Source organism: Suillus subalutaceus (assembly GCF_016647625.1).
Source record: "Suillus subalutaceus strain FC151 chromosome Unknown DFJ58scaffold_479, whole genome shotgun sequence".
Classification (NCBI taxonomy): Eukaryota; Fungi; Basidiomycota; class Agaricomycetes; order Boletales; family Suillaceae; genus Suillus; species Suillus subalutaceus.
The window spans coordinates 2,548-21,540 of record NW_024540728.1 but is presented as its reverse complement, the minus strand read 5'-3'; the positions used below and the strand labels follow the sequence as shown (position 1 = coordinate 21,540).

At 47.7% G+C, this 18,993-nt stretch overlaps 1 protein-coding gene across 1 annotated transcript; it reads left to right on the top strand.

The window, feature by feature from the left end:
* Nucleotides 1-14,475: 14,475 nt before the first annotated feature.
* Nucleotides 14,476-18,381, top strand: DFJ58DRAFT_849433 (uncharacterized protein; the record flags this gene model as incomplete). Its single annotated transcript, XM_041393718.1, has 13 exons — nt 14,476-14,641; nt 15,087-15,115; nt 15,221-15,487; nt 15,830-16,062; nt 16,278-16,462; nt 16,725-17,105; nt 17,158-17,255; nt 17,325-17,340; nt 17,507-17,516; nt 17,572-17,726; nt 17,766-18,087; nt 18,108-18,307; nt 18,341-18,381. 13 exons carry the CDS (start codon nt 14,476-14,478, stop codon nt 18,379-18,381), a joined length of 2,103 nt encoding a protein of 700 aa, XP_041234916.1.
* Between the last annotated feature and the right edge of the window lie 612 nt (nt 18,382-18,993).

The window sequence follows — 18,993 nt, the reverse complement described above, 5'->3', positions numbered from 1 at the left end:
ATATTTATTAGTAGACGGGTGGGCTGAGGGTGAGGAATTATTTATTACATAGACGGGTTGGCCGATGTGGGTAATATTAGATAGACAGGTGGGGCTGAGGGTGAGGTGAGTTATTTATTATATAGACAGGTGGGCCGACGTGGGGTAATATATAGACGGGTGGGCCGAGGGTGAGGGGAATTATTTATTACATAGACGGGTTGGCCGACGTGGGGTAATATCAGATAGACAGGTGGGCCGAGGGTGAGGGGAATTATTTATTACATAGACGGGTGGCCGACATGGGTAATATTAGATAGACAGGTTGGCTGAGGGTGAGTGAGTTATTTATTAGATAGAACGGTGGGCCGACGTGGGGTCATATTAGATAGACGGTGGGCCGACGTGGGAATTCTACATAGATGGGTGGGCCGACGTCGGGTAATATTAGATAGACGGTGGGCCAAGGGTGAGGTGAATTATTTATTAGATAGATGGGTGGGCCCAGATACGTATCATATAGACAGATAGGTCTAGGTATTGTACATTTTTATGAGTTTTGAGTCTCGGTTAAGAAAATCAAATTTAAGATGATATACATTTTTGTTGTCTTGAAATAACCGAGACCCGAGACCCGAGATTCGGCACTCGGTAGTCGGTGAAATGAGTACAGAAATACTTAAGATAATACACTTGTTCTCAGAAATCACAAGTTTCAAATTTCAATTTGTGAATTGAGTCTCAAGTCTCGAGACTCGAATCACCGAGTACCAAGTACCGAGTACCGACACCCGACACCCGAATTCGGCACTTGGCACGCGAGACGAAAGATTGGAAACAAAACTCAAAGTACTGACTACCGAATACCAAGTACCGAGTGCCAAGACCCGAGATTCGGTACTCGGTACTTGGTACTCGACACGATGCTCAAACTCGTAAAACTGTTTCGAATCACTGAGGAGGCTCCACAACTGCTGTGTGACTGCCGGCAATCACCTGGTATAATGTAAGCACACACCCGAGTCCCGGACGCATAAATGACACTTACTGTGGCAGGGCCAAAGGGCTTCTTCTTGGGTACCCGGGGCGAGCGAGGCGAATCAGGCGTCCTTGCGACAATTGTGGAGAGCCGGGGAAGGACGACCTCCGGCACTCCACCCAAAGGTGGCTACACGAAAATGAGACAATGAAAAAATGAACACGACATACCTGCATAACCGAGTCTTCATCATCTTCCGACTCCACGATGGCCTTGGACTTCACAACGCGAGCAGACCTCTGACGCTTGTGACTCTTCATCGCGGATTTCGGGGGTTGGGAGGAGGGTCCAGAAATCAAGGGGGACTTCCTCTTCTTACTCCCTTCTGCCTCGGGGTCTGGGTCAGCGAAGACGGCCTTACCTTTCCCCTTGTCCCGGGACTCGGTGGTGGGGTTGGTGGAAGGGCCGGCGACATTGCCGGCAGGGATGGCTGGGGAGGGAAGGTTGACAGGAATCGGACCTGTGGATGGGGGGGCAGCAGTTGGGAGATCGAAGGTCTGGTCGCCTAAGGCGTTCCAGGCGAGGACCTTGGGGTACCAGGCGTGCCTCAGAATGCGAGGATCGTCATACCCGATGGAGTGCCAGTCTGGCCAGACCTTGGGAACCATGTTGCGGATGCGCTGGAGCTCTTTGGAGCACGAAATGATGAGGCCGGGAATAGGACCATCCCCGGACCCATACTCCTTGGCTACATCAGACTACCAAGATGTTAGAGAAGAAAAAGCACCCAAACAAAATACATACCACAAGTGTAGCAACCTGTTTTCCCAAAGCCGAGTGGCTGGGACCCGGGGGAATCTGCCGGGCGGCACTGATGATGGCCATGATCTGGGCAGCGGATGCCTTGAGATGGGTCAAAGAGTTGTCAACTGGAGTGGACATGATGAGTGGGTTGAGAGATTTAAAGATCTTGAAATCAGATTGAAATCAGTTATCAGAAAGATGAAGTTTCAAACAAACAAGACATTTGATGGGCGATCCACAAAATCGTTTATTGTTTGTGTTTGTTTGGTCGTGTTCAACTTTCGGCAATTGCCGGCTTTGTGTTGAACTTCGAAGTTTTTTAGATCATCAGTCAATCAGTCCACCAATTCTCCACACATGAGTGCCCATCCAGCCGTTAGATTTAATGACCCACCGGTGACCGACTATAATTCTATGGATGTGGATGACTCATCTATGGGCCGGGCATCACTAGGTATGTTGTATTCTTATCATGCCTTATCTATTCACCGGGTATCCCTTAGATGACTTAGATGACTTATACCTCGGGCCGGATGATGACATAGAATATGATTCTATGTCATCCGGACCCCCGGATGCGTCGGCTGCAATACCCGGTATGACTATACATTACTGATGACCTGGGATCACCATGCATGCTAACTTCACCCTTGAAGATCAATCACATCCGGGTCAAGCTGATGATGCCAGCTGTCTCATTGATCCAGACTTGTACCTCGGGCCTGAGGATGATGTCATTGATGTTGATGAGTTGCTGGACTCTGCTGATCCTCCCACTTTTGCTCCGGCTACCTCAGAGGTGTCTATTTCATGTGGGTCCATTCATTCTGGACCATTATGGAGACTGATCTTATCTCCCAAGCCGACAAATCATCTACCGAACTCCCTGCAGACCAGCCGGAGCTCAATATCGAGGATGTACGGTTGATGGTCCGGGAGCTCCATCCTTTCGGAAAATACCAACACCCAGAATGTGAGTATCTGAAAGCAGAGCAGTTATCTTTGAGCTAATCTTTCTGGAAGACCAATCCGTCCAAGATCGACTCCATGATTACAAACGCCGTACTGGAGGTCTTCCTGACCCTTCCATCCAACAACTAATCGAGGCCGAGCGTCCATTCCGAACTGCTTGGGCAGAAACATCCGACAAACTGAAAAAAGCTGATGCAGACCTGCAGAGGTTGCAAAGAGTTGAACAGATGAGCATTGAAATGCTCAGGGTAGTAGATTCCATGATTGAACACTTTGAAGAACAACTGACCATGTAAATTACTGCATTGCAACCTGTGAATTTTCATTGACATCCCCACATCATGTACACTACCGAATTTTTCAATACATGTCCCCGGGTGTCGAACGGGACTCGATACACGATGGTCGGGATTCGATAATTGGGACTCAACACTCGGGACTCGATAGTCGGGACTTGATGTTTGATATTCGGGAGTCGATAATCGGGACTCAACACTCGGCACTCGATTTTCGGGACTCGATGTTCGATGCTCGGGACTCGATGCTCAATAGTCGGGACTCGGTGTTTGACGAATCTCGGGGTTCGGGACTCGAGGTTCGATAGTCGGGATTCAATGTTTGTGACTCAATAGTCGGGACTCAATAGTCGGGACTCATAGTCGGACTCAATAGTCGATATTCGACTAGTGGGGACTCTGCATATCATATTAGGTCTGATATATGAAAGTTACACATTGACATGTAAATACAAGCAGGTAATGGCAGGCAGTGTAGTATCAGCCCATTACTTCTTTCCCCTTGCTCTCGTCACTCGAGTGCTTGTGTCCAATGGCTGCTGTGTTGACTTACTCCGGGTTGTCCTCGCCGATGGCTCAATCACCGCTTTCTTCCCCGCATGTTCTTCAGCGCCGGCGACCTATTGACTCGTTCTGTTGCACCATCCTCCTGAACATTGCGAGTGACTCTCGCAGTCAGCCCAGTCAGGAGGTCGCCCATTCGCGATGTCAGCAGTGCACCAGTCTTCCCTGCATTGACCGGGCGAGGCTTTGGAATTGCATGTGGGACCGCTGTCCCTTCATGTGCTGTCGAAGGACCAGGCTCTGTTCTGGGTCTCTTTTGCGGGGATCTACCTTCCTCTGTGTCATCATCAGCATCATCCTCCATGTGATGAGTGTCGTCCTCGGGATTGCTCTCTGGATCACTCTCGTGATTGGCCTCGGGATCACTGTCAGTTTCGGTCGATGAATTCCGAGGCCTTCGGATCATAACTCGTCTGGCATTACGAGTCCGATGAGAAGGTGAATTTCCGGATACAACCGAGGCTACCATGTCCCCATCTCTGTTCCTCCATGCTTTGAACAGGAATGTTGGACCTTCGCCTTTCTCCTGCCGAGCATACCAGAAATTCAGTAAGGCGGTCGTGTCCCAATGTTGCAACTTCGAAGGCTCCTTCAAGTCCACATCCGCCGGAAGATATGTTCTTGCCACAAAGTCATCCTGACTTTGTACGATGGCGCTCCATGGCACAACTGCCTTGACAATCCCAGAACAGATACCTGTATAAATGCATTCAACAAATGTTCGGGTGTTGCGACGACGGACTCACGATAGTGCGATGTGAGAAATGCTCTGACGATGGCTTTCTTCTCCTCAGTTTCGTCTCGGTGATGTCAGGAAGCACCGGCATCCCATCCCCATCAATTTCGAGTTCGAAAGCAGGCTTCCTGATTCTCTTTCGACCTCCATTCACCTGTCGCCCACCATCTCGTGCCCCAGCACCTATCATGACAAAGATCAACCAATTCATTCCAGTAGCCAGAGATCAAACACTCACCGAATTGTTCCTGCGCGTACTCCTGCCAAACTGGCTCAATTGTCCTCCCAGTCCTTCGTCTTCATGAAACTTTCCCCATCTCCTAATGCCTTGTTATCATCGTGCTGCATGAAATGTATTGAGATCGAAGATCTGCTATGACAAAATTGACTTACATCCCGAACAGCACCTCTCCCTGTTCATTCTTCCATGCCGACATCACAAACACTCTCATCCCACATTGCCTCCACATCTCCTTTGAAAAGTGCTCCATATACGCTGGTCCCTTCTTACGAGCACTTGTGCTTGTATCTCGGGAGGAGGAAAGTTGCTGGACCATTCTTCAGCCGTGTCTTTCGCCTTCTCCAACTCATCATTGGACAATTCAGCCATGACTCTTTTTACAGCCGCCTGATAATGCTTGAACATACCGGGACCTCCTGGCTTTGCCCCGGACTCGTCCTCAATCCTCTTCAGCACCTCCTCCCGTTTCTGCTGGTAGATCACCTGCCTAGGAGTCCATTTCCCTCCCATACTTTATCATGTCCTTCCTCTCCTTCTTTTTCTGGTTGTTGAACAACCATGTCTTGTACATCTGAGAGTTCATGGAAGAATAAGATGTTAAAATTTTAGTTTTGAATGAAGCAAGGATGAATCACCTGCTTCCTCTTCTTCCATTGTGCTTGGTCGACCTTGGAGCAAATAGCCTGGCAGCCCTAGCTATGGCAGTGAAAACTGCCCTCTTCTCAATCCTTTTCGCCGAAGTCCACTCAGGAAGGTAGTTCTTCAACTCTGAAATTTCGTTATCCGTGAGCTTCTGTGTCTGTGGTTGACGCGCCCTATGTCTTCCAGAAGTGGAAGTCAACTGAGTGGAATGACCTGATCTTGCCATTGTGAATGAGATTGCAGAAAGGGCTGAGGATGAGCCAGGTGGAAGTAATAACGGTGACAAGTTCAACTTTGAGCAAAGCCTAACAGTTGGTTAATCGACCCATAGTGGACGCAATTCCATTATTGGAAATGAATTTGTAATGACGCATCAAGCCCGCATAAGATCACATTGCAATAACAATTTATTCGCATTCCTGAGCTCGTGCTTTGCTTGCAGCCTTAGAAAATAACATGAAGATAGGTAGATGCACCCCACTGCAAAGATCCCACAGGGTAGAAGCAAGGGGAAGCAGAGGTAGGAAAATTTGGGTCAAGGTCCCACTTGCAAGCACAAAAAGACGTGCATACAGGTCCATGCCTAGCTCCTCCCCCAGAATCACCAACACTTCGGCCTGTTGAGGCACCACCTCTTTGGAAAGACATTCCTGACAATACTTACGAGCAAGACCAAGCCTCATTTGAGCCTTTGCAACTCCCAAAAACCATGGCAAGTTCATGTAAAATGTTGCATTGCAATTCAAATGATAGCTAAGTATAACAAATCCAAAGTCAGAATGACTACCTCAGGCAATGGCTGCCAAGGCAGAAATCATATCTGCATCACCTCCTGGATCGAGAAGCTCCACCAGAAGATAGGAGATGCGTCGTCTGCGACCAGGATGGGGTCTACAAATGTCAAGATTGTCTTGGGGAGCCACTCTATTGCACTGGCTGTTGCAGAAGTCAACATCTTTGCAATCCCTTCCATTGGATCAGTCAATGGAATGGTCAATTCTTTGAGCAAAGTTGTCTCGCTCACGTCGGACTCGTCATACACCTCGGTCATGAGGGCAAACAATGTCCGGTACTTACGGATAGGTGGGACTTGTTCGAAGAAGACGAACCAGAAGACCAGCTTGAGCCTGAAGATCTACCATCTGTGTCGGGACCCGAGTTCCAGCCGAAGGAAAACACCATGGTCATCATTGACAAGTCCGGAGTTCATCGCCTCCGGGTTCGATGCTGCGATTGTCCAAATGCCATGAGTCCAGACCTTCAAATGTTTCGACATGGATTTTTCCCCGCTTCATTTAACAAGCCAAAGACTTTATTCACCTTCAGGGTTCTCAATGATTTTCTATTGGATAACCTTGAATGTGGGACCTCGGCGATGAACTATTACAGCAAGCTCTGGCTAATGACCTCGAGGATGTTTCCACACCTTGTACCGGTAATGCCATGTCTCTCTCATCTAAAGGACATTATATTGACAAGGCATGGGGCAAGGACTGATACTGAGAGCTCATGAGAGTCGCCCGACAGTGGAGGCAGTTGAAGACGATGAAATGGCATGGCTTCGGCCATTGTTCCGACAGCCCGAATGCAGGAGATCTTGCATTATTTTGCCCGGCATGTCCTCAGCCTGGGATTAATGTGTCCTTCTCAGGGGATGAATCACTTGATGAGTGAGTCTTCCTCGATACCGAAGTCACCTCAGCAATAATAACAACTCCAAGGTGGAAATACACCCGGTCATTTGTTATGGATGGAAATTTCAAAGCTGAACACCTGCATCCCATGAAGCCATTTGATGAAGTTTGGCTGTCAGATTGGTTGGGATTCATGGTGGGAAAGGACAGGTATAACATGCATCTTGCAGAGGCTGCCGACACTTTAGAAAAATCAAGCTGCAACAATCACTGGGCAGTAAATCAAGCAAATGCGGCTCGGCACAAGCTGGAATCCACGGGTATCGGGGGAGTAGCCTGTGCGAGACACAGTTGCTTTGTTCCTCACTTGATGGTAGATTTTCAGAAAGGCGAAAGGCAAGCCGACCCAGCCATTCGATATTCACGAGTTAACCATGCATCATTCGCAGACAAATGAACATGGACTATGCCCTTTGTGAGGCTGCCCGGCACAACATGGAAGGCATCACCAGGGCGGTGAAGGATCTTCAACTCAGCTGAGGGTGCAGCTGATATAATTGTTGAAAGGAGGAAAATATGAGTGCGATATGTTCGTCCCTTAGGGGAAGCGGAGAAAGCAAATATCCACTGGTCAACTCTAGGGGGAATGCGCAAAGCGCGTGATAAGGCGAAAGCGCGGGAACAAAGGCGCTATAGGCGCGCGAAGCGCGGGAAAGTCGCGCGTCGAAAAGCGGAACTGGGTGAAAGCGGTATGCGAGCGATAGTGAGATGTTAAGACGTGTACTGAGATGCTGATAAGACAACTGATGCGGATATGGCCACTAGAGCTAACTGCTACTAGGGCTTGCGATGATTTATTCAAAACATAATAAAAACTCGGAGATGGTGACTGTCTATGATGATGGTGGTCCCTGGTAATGTGTGTTGTGTTAAGTAAAAAATGTGTAATGAAAAATGTGTACCAAGTGAAAATAAACATGGTACGATGTTGAAATAAATGATAAATGGAGAAATGCATACCTGGGAACTTGGTTGGACATGGGAAAACACAGTGGGAAGTCAGGCGCCCTATAGCGCTTAGGCGCGGGAAAATTCGCCTAAAGCGCGCGCAAGTCGCGCAAGTGTCGCCTATGTCGCGGAAGTGTCGCCTAAGTCGCGCACGTCGCGCGAACATCACGTTTATCGCGCAAGTGTCGTGTTACATGCATGATACTGTAGACTCGACCTATGTTGCAATATGTGCCATTGTGAGGCTACCCAGGATCGAGTCTCTACAGCGGTCACCTTCTATGATATCAACTGTCAATACAACAAGCACTTTCGGGTTCGGGTGGATCGAAGCCGATTTCTCGAAATGATTCCGGAATTGACCATCATTCCCGGAATCGGGTTGTGGCACATCCACGGACATCAGGACAGCTGCTATGTCCGATATGCGTCGAATTTTATCGAAGGCATCGGTCGGATTGATGGAGAGATCATGGAGACCCTATGGTCACGTCTCAACCTGATTTCCCCTGCTGCTCGGGGAATGTCATCCCTGCATCGAAAGGAATGTCTCGATTATCAGATGAATGATTCCAATTTCTGCAAGATGATCCGCATGAAAAGGACCCTTTGCCGAAAATACAAGCAGGTGAAGAATGGCATTGCCGAAAGTGAAAAGGCTTTCGACATACTCAATGAAGCAGCACCCGGCGATTCAAAGACAGAGTGGCTAGCCAGCGAGAGGATCGCTCAGTCCAGCAGAATAAATAATCCTGCAGCTATGGATGTATATGAGATTAATATCAAGAAGGGTTAGTTGACTTTGTCTCCATCAAAGTCTGAATTAATTTTGCATTCAGCACCGAGCAAAAGGAGATCGAGCTTAGGCTACTAGAGGAGGGTAATGCCCGAAATGCAGCACCTGCTCGCAGGTCTGTGGCGACATGGATATCAATGGGGTTGGCGATTGAAGAGGCTCAAATCGCATTGCTCATTGAGGTCCGAAGAATTGGTAGAAGAACTACCGAGACACAGAAGTTAGACATCGCCCGGCAACGCGATCGTCTCCAAGGCCAGATAGATGGATTCACTCGGTCTGCTATTACGCATCTCGGAGAGGGATTTGATGCAGATGATGATCCTGAAGACTTGTACTTGGACATTCTTGATGATCTCGATGATGACTTGGCAGACTTCACCGAGACATCTGACACATGGGCAAACTCCCCTGAGCTCACTGTAATCCCATTGCCATCAAACCTCGGGGTAGATCAATGCAGACGCTGTATGGCAGACGATCTCATTCCGCTGGAGATGTCTCTTCGTGAAGGGCAGGCCAATGACTCCCTTCACAACCTCCGAATTCACTTGTGCAACAAGGTGATTCTGTTTCGAACAACAGTTAGGCAAGCCAAATCCCAGGCCCTGAAAACTCGAGCTTGGTCCCAGGTGACGTCGGTGCAGCAGGCAGTGTCCCTCCATGCCAGTATATATACGAAGACGAGGAAGCAAATGATGCAACTGGAGCCAGGGCAAGACCAGGTTCAGAAATACAAACCCCTGCTTCGAGAGCAACTCAAAATCAGCACTGCCGTCGGCGATCCAAATGCCCGAGGTCAGCGAAACGAGTCCCTCGCTTGGTTCTGGTCAGTCGAAGTCGACCTTGGGGGTCCCAATCACTCGTGGAATGAGGAATGTGAGTTCGGGCATGCTTGATGTGTCCCACACTCAGCTGACGGAGTCATCCGAAGTTTACCGAGTTCATTGGCTCCGGGCAAAGGCACTACGGGATCGATGGAAGGAAGAAATGATGTTGGTCCAATTGGAGATGGATTGGACATGTAACTTTTTCTTGTGGAAAGCAACCCAATGGGGTGACAGGATGCGGGAATCATTGGTGAAACACCTTCCGGGTCATGCATGCTACTCGGGAAGGCAATCCCAAATGTATTCATTGCTGGCACAGGATGCCCAGGCAGCATTTCAAGACCTGAAGACCGGGTTTATAGATGCTCAAGATGAATGAAATTTTTTTGCCAACGATATGAAACAGCTACTTGACCCAAACATTTTAGTCCCGGGAATTGGCCGGGTCGACCCATGTCGGAGTTTGAAAATTTTTATCAATCAACCAGTGGCTCATATCTTGACCTCCGAACCAACTGCCATTGTCATTGTCATTTCCAGCTTCATAATCCTGCATTAACCATGTCTGTATTGCATACTCCCCCACATCCCTTCTAATTCTCAGACTTCCGGCAATGGGTTCCAACCCCTCACACTCACTCAGGCAGATATTGCAGCTACAATGTCAATGGCTGCATCTCGCATCCGAGCGTCCATCTCTCAATATCAGATGGAGGCTGCCCACACCCAGGAGCCATCTGCTACTCGGATCATGCACTTTAAAGCCGGGCTGCAATGGGAGATAGCTGTAAGAGGCTGATGACTGTGGTGGTCAATGCTGACATTTCCAACAGACTTTTGTGACTCCCATCCTGCAGTACTCAGCTGCAAGGAACATCATTTCAGTTGTTCCGAGCCCGGTTGCTCATATTCTTCAGTTGATTCCCGAGCTCACCTGGAACATGGTTCCGGACCACATCCTTTTCATCCCACCTATGCCAGTTTCAAGACGTTGCAGATCTGGGGGATCCCTCCCGCATTGTATCCACCTATGGTACTCCATGGTGGACCGGATCAACTGCCATCCCGAACGAATTATGGCCATGGGATCAGGTATTCGCTAATTGTGTCTGTCACTACCAGCATTGGCTAGTAAGACTTTTACAGAATTTCCTTGAGTGATGACTAATCCTTTCTAGTCTGGCGTTGAGGACGAACGTCTTGTTGTTCCCGAGCAGGTGGATGAAAGCTCGCTTGCAACGCTGAAGGCACTGAGGTGGATGAGGGAACGCCTCCTGACAGTGATTGAGGATCAACAAGCTGGCATCCGTGAAAAGATGGCAGAGATTCAGATGTACACCGCCGTCCTAACCAAATTGAACCCAAGGGGACCAGAGTAGTTCTAGTCCTTCAGTTCAGAATGTTGAAGTCTAAATTCTGTACATGATGAAATAAGTACTGAAAATTACATACTGACTTTCGAATATCTGACCTATTGCTATATGCTGAGTCCTGCATACCAAATATCGAGCATCGAGATCCAGATATCTTGAGTTCCAAATATTGAGTCCCAAACATAGAGTCCCGGATATCCAGTCCCGAAGCCCAAGATTCGAGACGAGACTTGAAACTCGAACATTGCTATGAGTTGCGAGTTTTGAGTCCCCACCGAGTCCTGACAATCGAGTCCCACAGCCCGACTATCGAGTCCCAACCATCGAGTCCCAACCATCGAGTCCCGACAATCGAGTCTTGAAACCCGAGTCCTGACAATCGACTCCCGAAGCCCGAGATTTGAGTGCCGACCATCGAGTATCGAGTCCCCAATATCGAGACCCAAAACCCAAGCAGCCCGAAGCCCGAGATTCGACACGAAACAAATCAAAACTCCAAACACCACGACACTTTCTTGAATCACCGAGTACCGAAACCCGAGTACCGGGTACCGAGTCTTGAAACCCGAATCCGCACTATCGAGTCCCAACTACCGAGTCTTGAAACCCGAGTCCCGACAATCGACTCCCGAAGCCCGAGATGTGAGTGCCGACCATCGAGTATCGAGTCCCTATTATCGAGACCCGAAACACGAAGCCCGAAGCCCTGAGATTCGACACTCAAAACATGACACTCATCAATTTTGGGAGTTGTTTTCTTGAATCACCGAGTACCGGGTACCGTGTACCGAAACCCGAAACCCGGTACTCGGTAGTCGGTGAAATCGAATATCGAGTCCCGACTATCAAGACCCGAAACCCGAATGTTGAGTATGGAGTGCCTGACATCTAGTATCATGTATTTGAAGGTGGGTACTAACACGGGTAACTACCTTTCTACTTCTTCCAATCCAACCTTGCCCATCCACACGACGGAATCCCAGCATAAACATGAACAGCATCCCTCATATATACCATGCCCAGGCAATCCGATCCCCTTCCACTGCATGAACCACGTGTCTGACAATCCTTCCCAAAAATGCAATCATGCACCCCGGATCGTACCTTAACTCCAGCTGCAGGCTTGGCATACTCATCCGAGCATTAGAATAATTCCCCACGCTAGTGAGAATATCGAAGCATTCGGAAATCGATGAGGGGTCTCGATGATTCGGGGTTTCCCGATTGCATATGACGGTGAGGCTGTTAAACACCGTTGCCCAGTACTGGAGAGTCTCTGACATCTTCGGCAGTTCCTTGCTTCGTGCCTTTTCTCCGAGGCTCGCAAAGGCTTGCAACCCTGCCCAGTACTGCTCAGGATGCATCACCCTGAGTGCCGCTGTGGCAATGGCTGCTGGCCTCGCAATGGCTTTGAGGATGTTCTCGGAGGATGGTCCCTTCAATGATGCAGATACCTCCGGATCGGACTGATTCTATGGGATTGGTGAGTTTAACTACCGAGATCGCCATCTCATCAGATCCTACCTCGTGCCCCTGCTGAAACCATGCCGGAGATAAATTAACGCATCCGGGAGTTAGGACATCATTTTCCGAGCTTGGTGTGAACCACTGTTGATTAGTCCGCCAAATCCCATCGAGCTTTATGCTTTGTTCGAGCATGGGAGCTAGCAAATCCGAGGCCGCCCAAATTTCATTCTGTACGTACCATTTGATGTTCAATATCCATCCAGTCACAATATATATAACAGACCTGGGTGGCATCGGTCAAGGCGTCTGGGAGGTACCATGCGATGATGGCACCGGATGCATCAAGAATTGTTGCGGGTATGTCGATCAACTTTGTGCCCTCATGGCCAGGAGGACACCTCTCAAGCAACTTTTCCTCTCTCTCTTCATTACGCCCCGTGTCCTTTGGGGAGATCAATTTGCTATATCTTGCAATATCAATCGGCATCTGAACTGTGATGAAGCAATTTGACTGATAAAATGAATTTTCCGAATCTGCAGGAAGACTCACTGGGATTTTTATATGCCTTTATGAGCCGATCAACCAATTGATCACAAGCCATCACCAGATCAGTGTCTAGGTTTGGAGAAGGTATAACTGGGTCTCCTCCTGTCTTCTCTGCATTGAATTTCTGTTCCGTATAATCACATGCCACATGAGTGACAGTCAGGGCCCAAGTGCGCAAGAGGGTTATTTCATCATCGGAAGTGGAAGAAACATCCATGATTGAATTGATCTTGTGAGATCAGAAGCTGAATCCTGAATGTCCGCACTTTGGTGTTAAAGGGGGTGGAGATTGAGAGGATCAGATAAGGGAGCCTTGGATGATCTGAGCTTTCAAAGATCTATTTCTCTTATCATCTATTGCTCAATGAAATACCACATGATTGGAAGTCTGTTGGATGTCAGATACTCGTTTGTCGAGACCCGGGCCTTGGATCTCGGTACACTTCACTCGATTTTGATACCCGGGACACCATAGTTGGAACTTGTCTCGAATCTCGGGTCTCGGGTCTCGGGCATCGGGTCTCGGGTCCTCGGGTCTCGGGTCTCGATGGTCGGGACTCGATATACGGGACTCGTTGGTCGGGACTCGATACTCGATTGTCGGGATTCAATGGTCAGGCGTCGGGTTTCATGACTCAGTAGTCGGGACTCGATAGTCAGGACTCGATGGTTGATTTTCGGGATTCGATAGTTGGGGCTCAGATATTGGTACACTTCACTCAATTTTTGGTGGTCGGAACTTGGCATTTGGCATTTGGTAGGCTTGGATGATGTTGGCTTTCAAAGATCTATTATCATCCATTGCTCAATGAGATACCAGATGATCGGAAGTGTGCTGGACATCACATATTTGTTTGTCGAGACCCGGGTCTTGGAACTCGGTACACTTCGCTCGAGTTTCCACTTCACCCCTTTGCAAAGCTCCGTGCCATACCACATCATTAGATGACTTTGAATAATCACCTCCTTTGATTTGGATGATATACAACTAGCTGAGCTCCATCATGTCTACAATTATCATTCTCCTGGGCCCACCCATCTATCTTATATACCCCCACGTCGGCCTACCCATCTATGCAATATATGTCTCCCGTCGGCCCACCTGTATATAATACATCTTTTACCACTCCCTCGGCCCACCCGTCTACAAAATAATATTAATTCGTCGGCCCACCCGTCTAATATGATATATCTGGGCCCACCTGTCTATGTGATAACAAGCACCCTTGATATACCCGGCTATTTGATACATATCTACCTTGGTACACCCATCTACATAATATCCAACTACCTCGGCCGATCCGTCTATTGAAAATTCATGTCCATCGGCCCACCCATCTACTTTACATATTCCCCACCTGGGCCCACCCGTCTCCATCGGGAATAATAACACTCCCGGCCCATCCGTCACAGTCGAGGATATATCTACCCTCGGCCCATGGTCCGCTGGCCCGTATCATACGGGATATTATGCACGTCCGTCCACTCGTATAATACGGAGATATGTTACTGCAATATGTGACCTTTTGGCAAGCCTTGGCAAAGGTCACCGTGCTGTACTAGCTCTGCCAGATCTGGGTGCTGAGCTAGCTTATTACCCTGGCACTATGGTTTACATTTTAGGAAAGGTGCTGGAGCATGGGGTGCCACAGTGGGGTGACGGGGAGAGAATTGTGATTGCACACTTTGTCAAGGATAAAGTACACGATAGGCTTGGTGTCCTGAGACCAAAGTTTCCAAACCAGCGGGATTTTCTGAATAGAGTGGGGGCAGGTAAGAAGGGGGGTTTAAAAGCCATTCGGAGATCAAATAAGAGGGGACAAGGAGTAGTTTCCCATAAATAGATATCCCGATTAGACAAAGCTTGTGATTTTTAATTGGTTGACTTCTCATATACACTGGAATATTTCCTCGGTCTAAGCACTATGTCCTCAAAAAAACAGGCAGTGTCTCAAGGCTGTTTCTTATTCTTTCCAACATAGAGGAAAGTTATCACAAACAAAGGATCCAGATGTTGACTATGTTACTCACAAACTTACAAGAGACAAGAGGGGAAATCCCTCTTGGGTTGAGACTTGTGCTGATCCGTTGTATCAAACTTTGCCTGAGCCTACTACCAGCCCAAGAAAATGAGTTAAAGCAGTACACACAGAATCGCCAGACATCCAAGAAGAAGATTTAAATTGGGAAATGTTTGGTGACTTTGTTATTGACACAGAGGCTGCTGGGCAAGGGAGAAAAACCAAGGTATGTCTAACAGCCTGTGGCTTACTAGTAATTGTTTCTCATCAATGGCATAGACACAAAATGACTTCATAGCAGAATATCTCACTCATCAACAGGCATATCTAGATGTCATCTTGGACTCAGAGAAATTTGCCACCGCAGGCATCTGTGAGACTTGCCAATGTGAAGAAAGTTCCTTCCATTGCACAACTTGTACTGGTGACCACAGCTGGTGTCGCCCTTGCCTCCTCAAATCACATCAGTCATTGCCTTTTCACAAAATCCAATTTTGGAACAGGAAGTGCTTTGAAGATGACACTCTTTCTGCCCAAGGATTTATATGGTGCATGGGCCACGGTGGAAAGTCTTGCCCTTGCTACGGAGATGGACAAAGTCACCTTGATCAAGATTCTTCTGTGATTATTGTACATTCTTCTGGGGTGTTCACACACAATGTGTCGTGGTGTCGGTGTCCAGGATCACATCATGAACATCACCTGCAGCTGCTCCAAGCTGGACTATTTCCTGCCAGTATCACGCGCCCTAGGACTGCATTCACCTTTGAAGTACTGGATCATTATCTCATTGATGCCTTGGAATGCAAGACTTTGGCAATGAGCTTCTTTGAAAAGATTTGACGGCTGACAAATAATGCTTTCCCGGATGCTGTGCCAGTGAGTAGAACTGACAATACCATAATTCTAGCTCATACTGAATGCAAACTCCCATCTGTAGGATCGATATCGTGAACTCATGAGAGTGTCTCGACTCTGGCATGACTTGAAGAACTGTAAATGGTTTGGATTTGGCCATGATGTGGAAGCACCCCCTAGTGCAGGAGATCTTGCTCTATTTTGCCCTTCTTGTCCGCAGCCAGGAATCAATATGCCTATTGTTTGGGAGCAGAAGTATGAAAGGCAAGTCAATTCCAGCAATGGTTGTCTGCCAGACTCCGGCCAGTACCTACAGTGCATAGCACAGCAGTGATCCTGGCCAGTAATATGTGTCAGCTGAGTCCTGGCCGGTACCTCTTGTATGCAGCCCAGAGTCAGTCACAGCCGGTAATATGTGTTAGCTGAGTCCTGGCCAGTACCTCTTGTACGCAGCACAGAGGCAGTCATGGCTGACTATTTGTCTCTAGTTGTTGGTTCTAGATAACTCTTGGCTGACTTTTTGATTGCAGGTGGCTTTTTATGAGAAGATTTGTGGTAGATGGAGACTTTACTGCTCAGCACATGAACATGCGACAACCTCAGCTTAACATCTTCCTCTCAGATGGTTTAGGTTATATGGTAACAGACACAGATTACCAAGCTCACTTGGCTTCAGCTACGGAGAGTAAAGAGGTGAATCAAGTTGCTTTGCATTGTTAGTGGTGACTGAACCTGTAGAAAGCAATCCTCTTGTAGCAATCATCGGGCAGTCAATGCAGCAAACACAAACAGGAGCAACCTCCGAGCTACAGGGGTCTATGCTACTGCTTGTGCTCAGCATGGATGTTTTGTTCCCCACTGCATAGTGGACTTTCAGAAGGGTGAACAGCAAGTTTTCTTTCATTTACTCAATCTAGGTTAAGACAAGCCTTGGGCTTGACATGCTGACAAAATCACTTCAAGCCACATGAATATAGATTATTCTATTTGCAATGCCATTAAGCATGCTGCTGGCAACATTGACAACTCCCTGATCATCTATGATGTGGGGTGCCAGTGGAGCCTTAACTTCGCTCAACGAGTTGACAACTGCCCTGGCTTGGCACTCCCAGACAACACCGAGATTGTGGCTGCAGTGGGGAAATTTCACTTGAGCGCTCATAAACTTGCCTGTTTTGCTAGATACAGCTTAAACTTCATTCAAGGAGCTGGGCAAGTTGATGGGGAAATTTTGGAGACACTTTGGGCTCCCTTTAACAAGATATCTCCCACGGCATGTTCTATGAGCCAATCCCATCGTCAAGAAATTCTTGATGATCATATGTGTAACTCAAATTGGAAGAAACTTGTCAAAATAGGTAAGTGCCTATATTTGGAAATGAATGACATCACAGTTTCACACTGATGCAGTTAAGACGCTCTTGAGAAAGTACAAACAGGCCAACAAGGGCATTGAAGACACTAGGGTGCCATTTGAAGAGCTCACAGGATCTTTGGATGTCATCAAAGTGAGGGCATGGGAAAAAGATGAGGAGAAGGCAATGGAGGAATGAGGAGACCATCTCAACATCTACCAGCTAAAGATAGATAAAGGTGAGCACTTCGAAGCTTCTATTCAGTTCCATGTGCCGTACATTCTGATTGGGTGATTGGAAGCACCAACAATGGCAGAAAATACGGCTAAAATTAACTGAATCAGAATATGCTGATACAGGGAGGTCAGGATAAATTTCTTGGCTTATTGATGGCATCAATATAGAGGATTCACAGTATGTTGTTTTATCATATATTGATAGTGATGACGTATTTCTAATTGCTATCTAGGGATGCACTCAGAGTAGCTATTCGGCAGCTTCCAAAAGAAGCATCTGCGGTTCAAAGGGCTGCAGTTCAAGTGAAACGACAAAAACTGGCTGCACGTATTTCAAAATTTCATGAAATTGCTGATGCTATGACAGAGGGCATTGAAGTCCATGCAGGTACTGAGCACATGGATGACAGCAGATTTTGCACTACAGATGTGGTAGAGGAAGTACCGGAGGCTGCAGATATTGAAGATGTGTTGGAAGATATTGATGAGGAAGTTCCTGCAGAAGCCATGGGCATTTGGATGCCATCTTCAGTGCCCCGAAATGAGGCTTTAGCCCTGGGCTTGCATGCTCTGCAAGCTGAAGAACTGGAGTTACGAAAGGGTCAAGCAAATGATTGCTTGGAAAAGTTACGGCAGGCTCTTGGTCATAAAGCGATAATTTACTGTCAACATTTCCAAAGCGCAGATTCCACATGGACAGGAACCAGGTCAAAGCAGGAGGCTTTACAATGTCATATCAAAATAGAGAAGTGTGTCCGAAGGTATCAAGGGCAAGGGGTTTGATGCAGAGACTAGGGGCTGATGAAGATACTCTGAGGACGATTTATCAAGACATTCAGCCACACCAGCTCAGTGTGGACAAGGAAGTGACGGAAGAGAACAGATATGGGCAGGGATCAGACAGACTGGCTTGGTTTTGGAGAGTCAACAATGGTCATGATACACAGGAAGATGTGTGGATGGATGAATGTAAGTCATATCTAATATGCCGATTTTCTGCAGTGACAGGTATTAGTCTACAGGGTAAATTAGTTGAAAGCTAAGGCTAGATGGCAAAGGTGGGAGGAGGAGTTGAGATTGGTCCAACACGAAATGGGTTAGACAGTGAGTTGGTTTAAATACAGGATGGGAGAATGGGACCAACGATACCAACAAGCTACAAAGCCTGGTCATCAAGCTTATGCACATCGACAGGTGCTCTTGTAGGGAAGATTTGCATTGGATGCTGAAAATTCATTCAAAGACAAGATGATCATAGTCACTTAACAGTCTTGGCTATTATAATATGTCTAACCTATCGGCCTGCCTGCTTGTACACACCCTGGTCCTGAACTGGCCGGCCCTGCTACAAATGTCTGAAGTGTTGGCCTGCCCTCCTGTACATGTCCTGGACATGCGCCAGCCGGTCCTAGTATCAAAGCCTGAGGTGTCAGCCTGCCTTCCTGTACATAGTCTGGACATGCACTGGCCAGCTCTCTCATCAATAGCATCAGTATGCTTTCCTTATCATTCTTGAGTTGTGTTAGATACTTGGGGTTCTTGACTATGATGCTCATGGTCCTGATCTGGCCAACTCTATTATCAATGTCTGAGGTGTCAGCCTGCCTTCCTGTACATAGTCTGGGCATCCACTGGCCAGCTCTATTGTCAAAGCC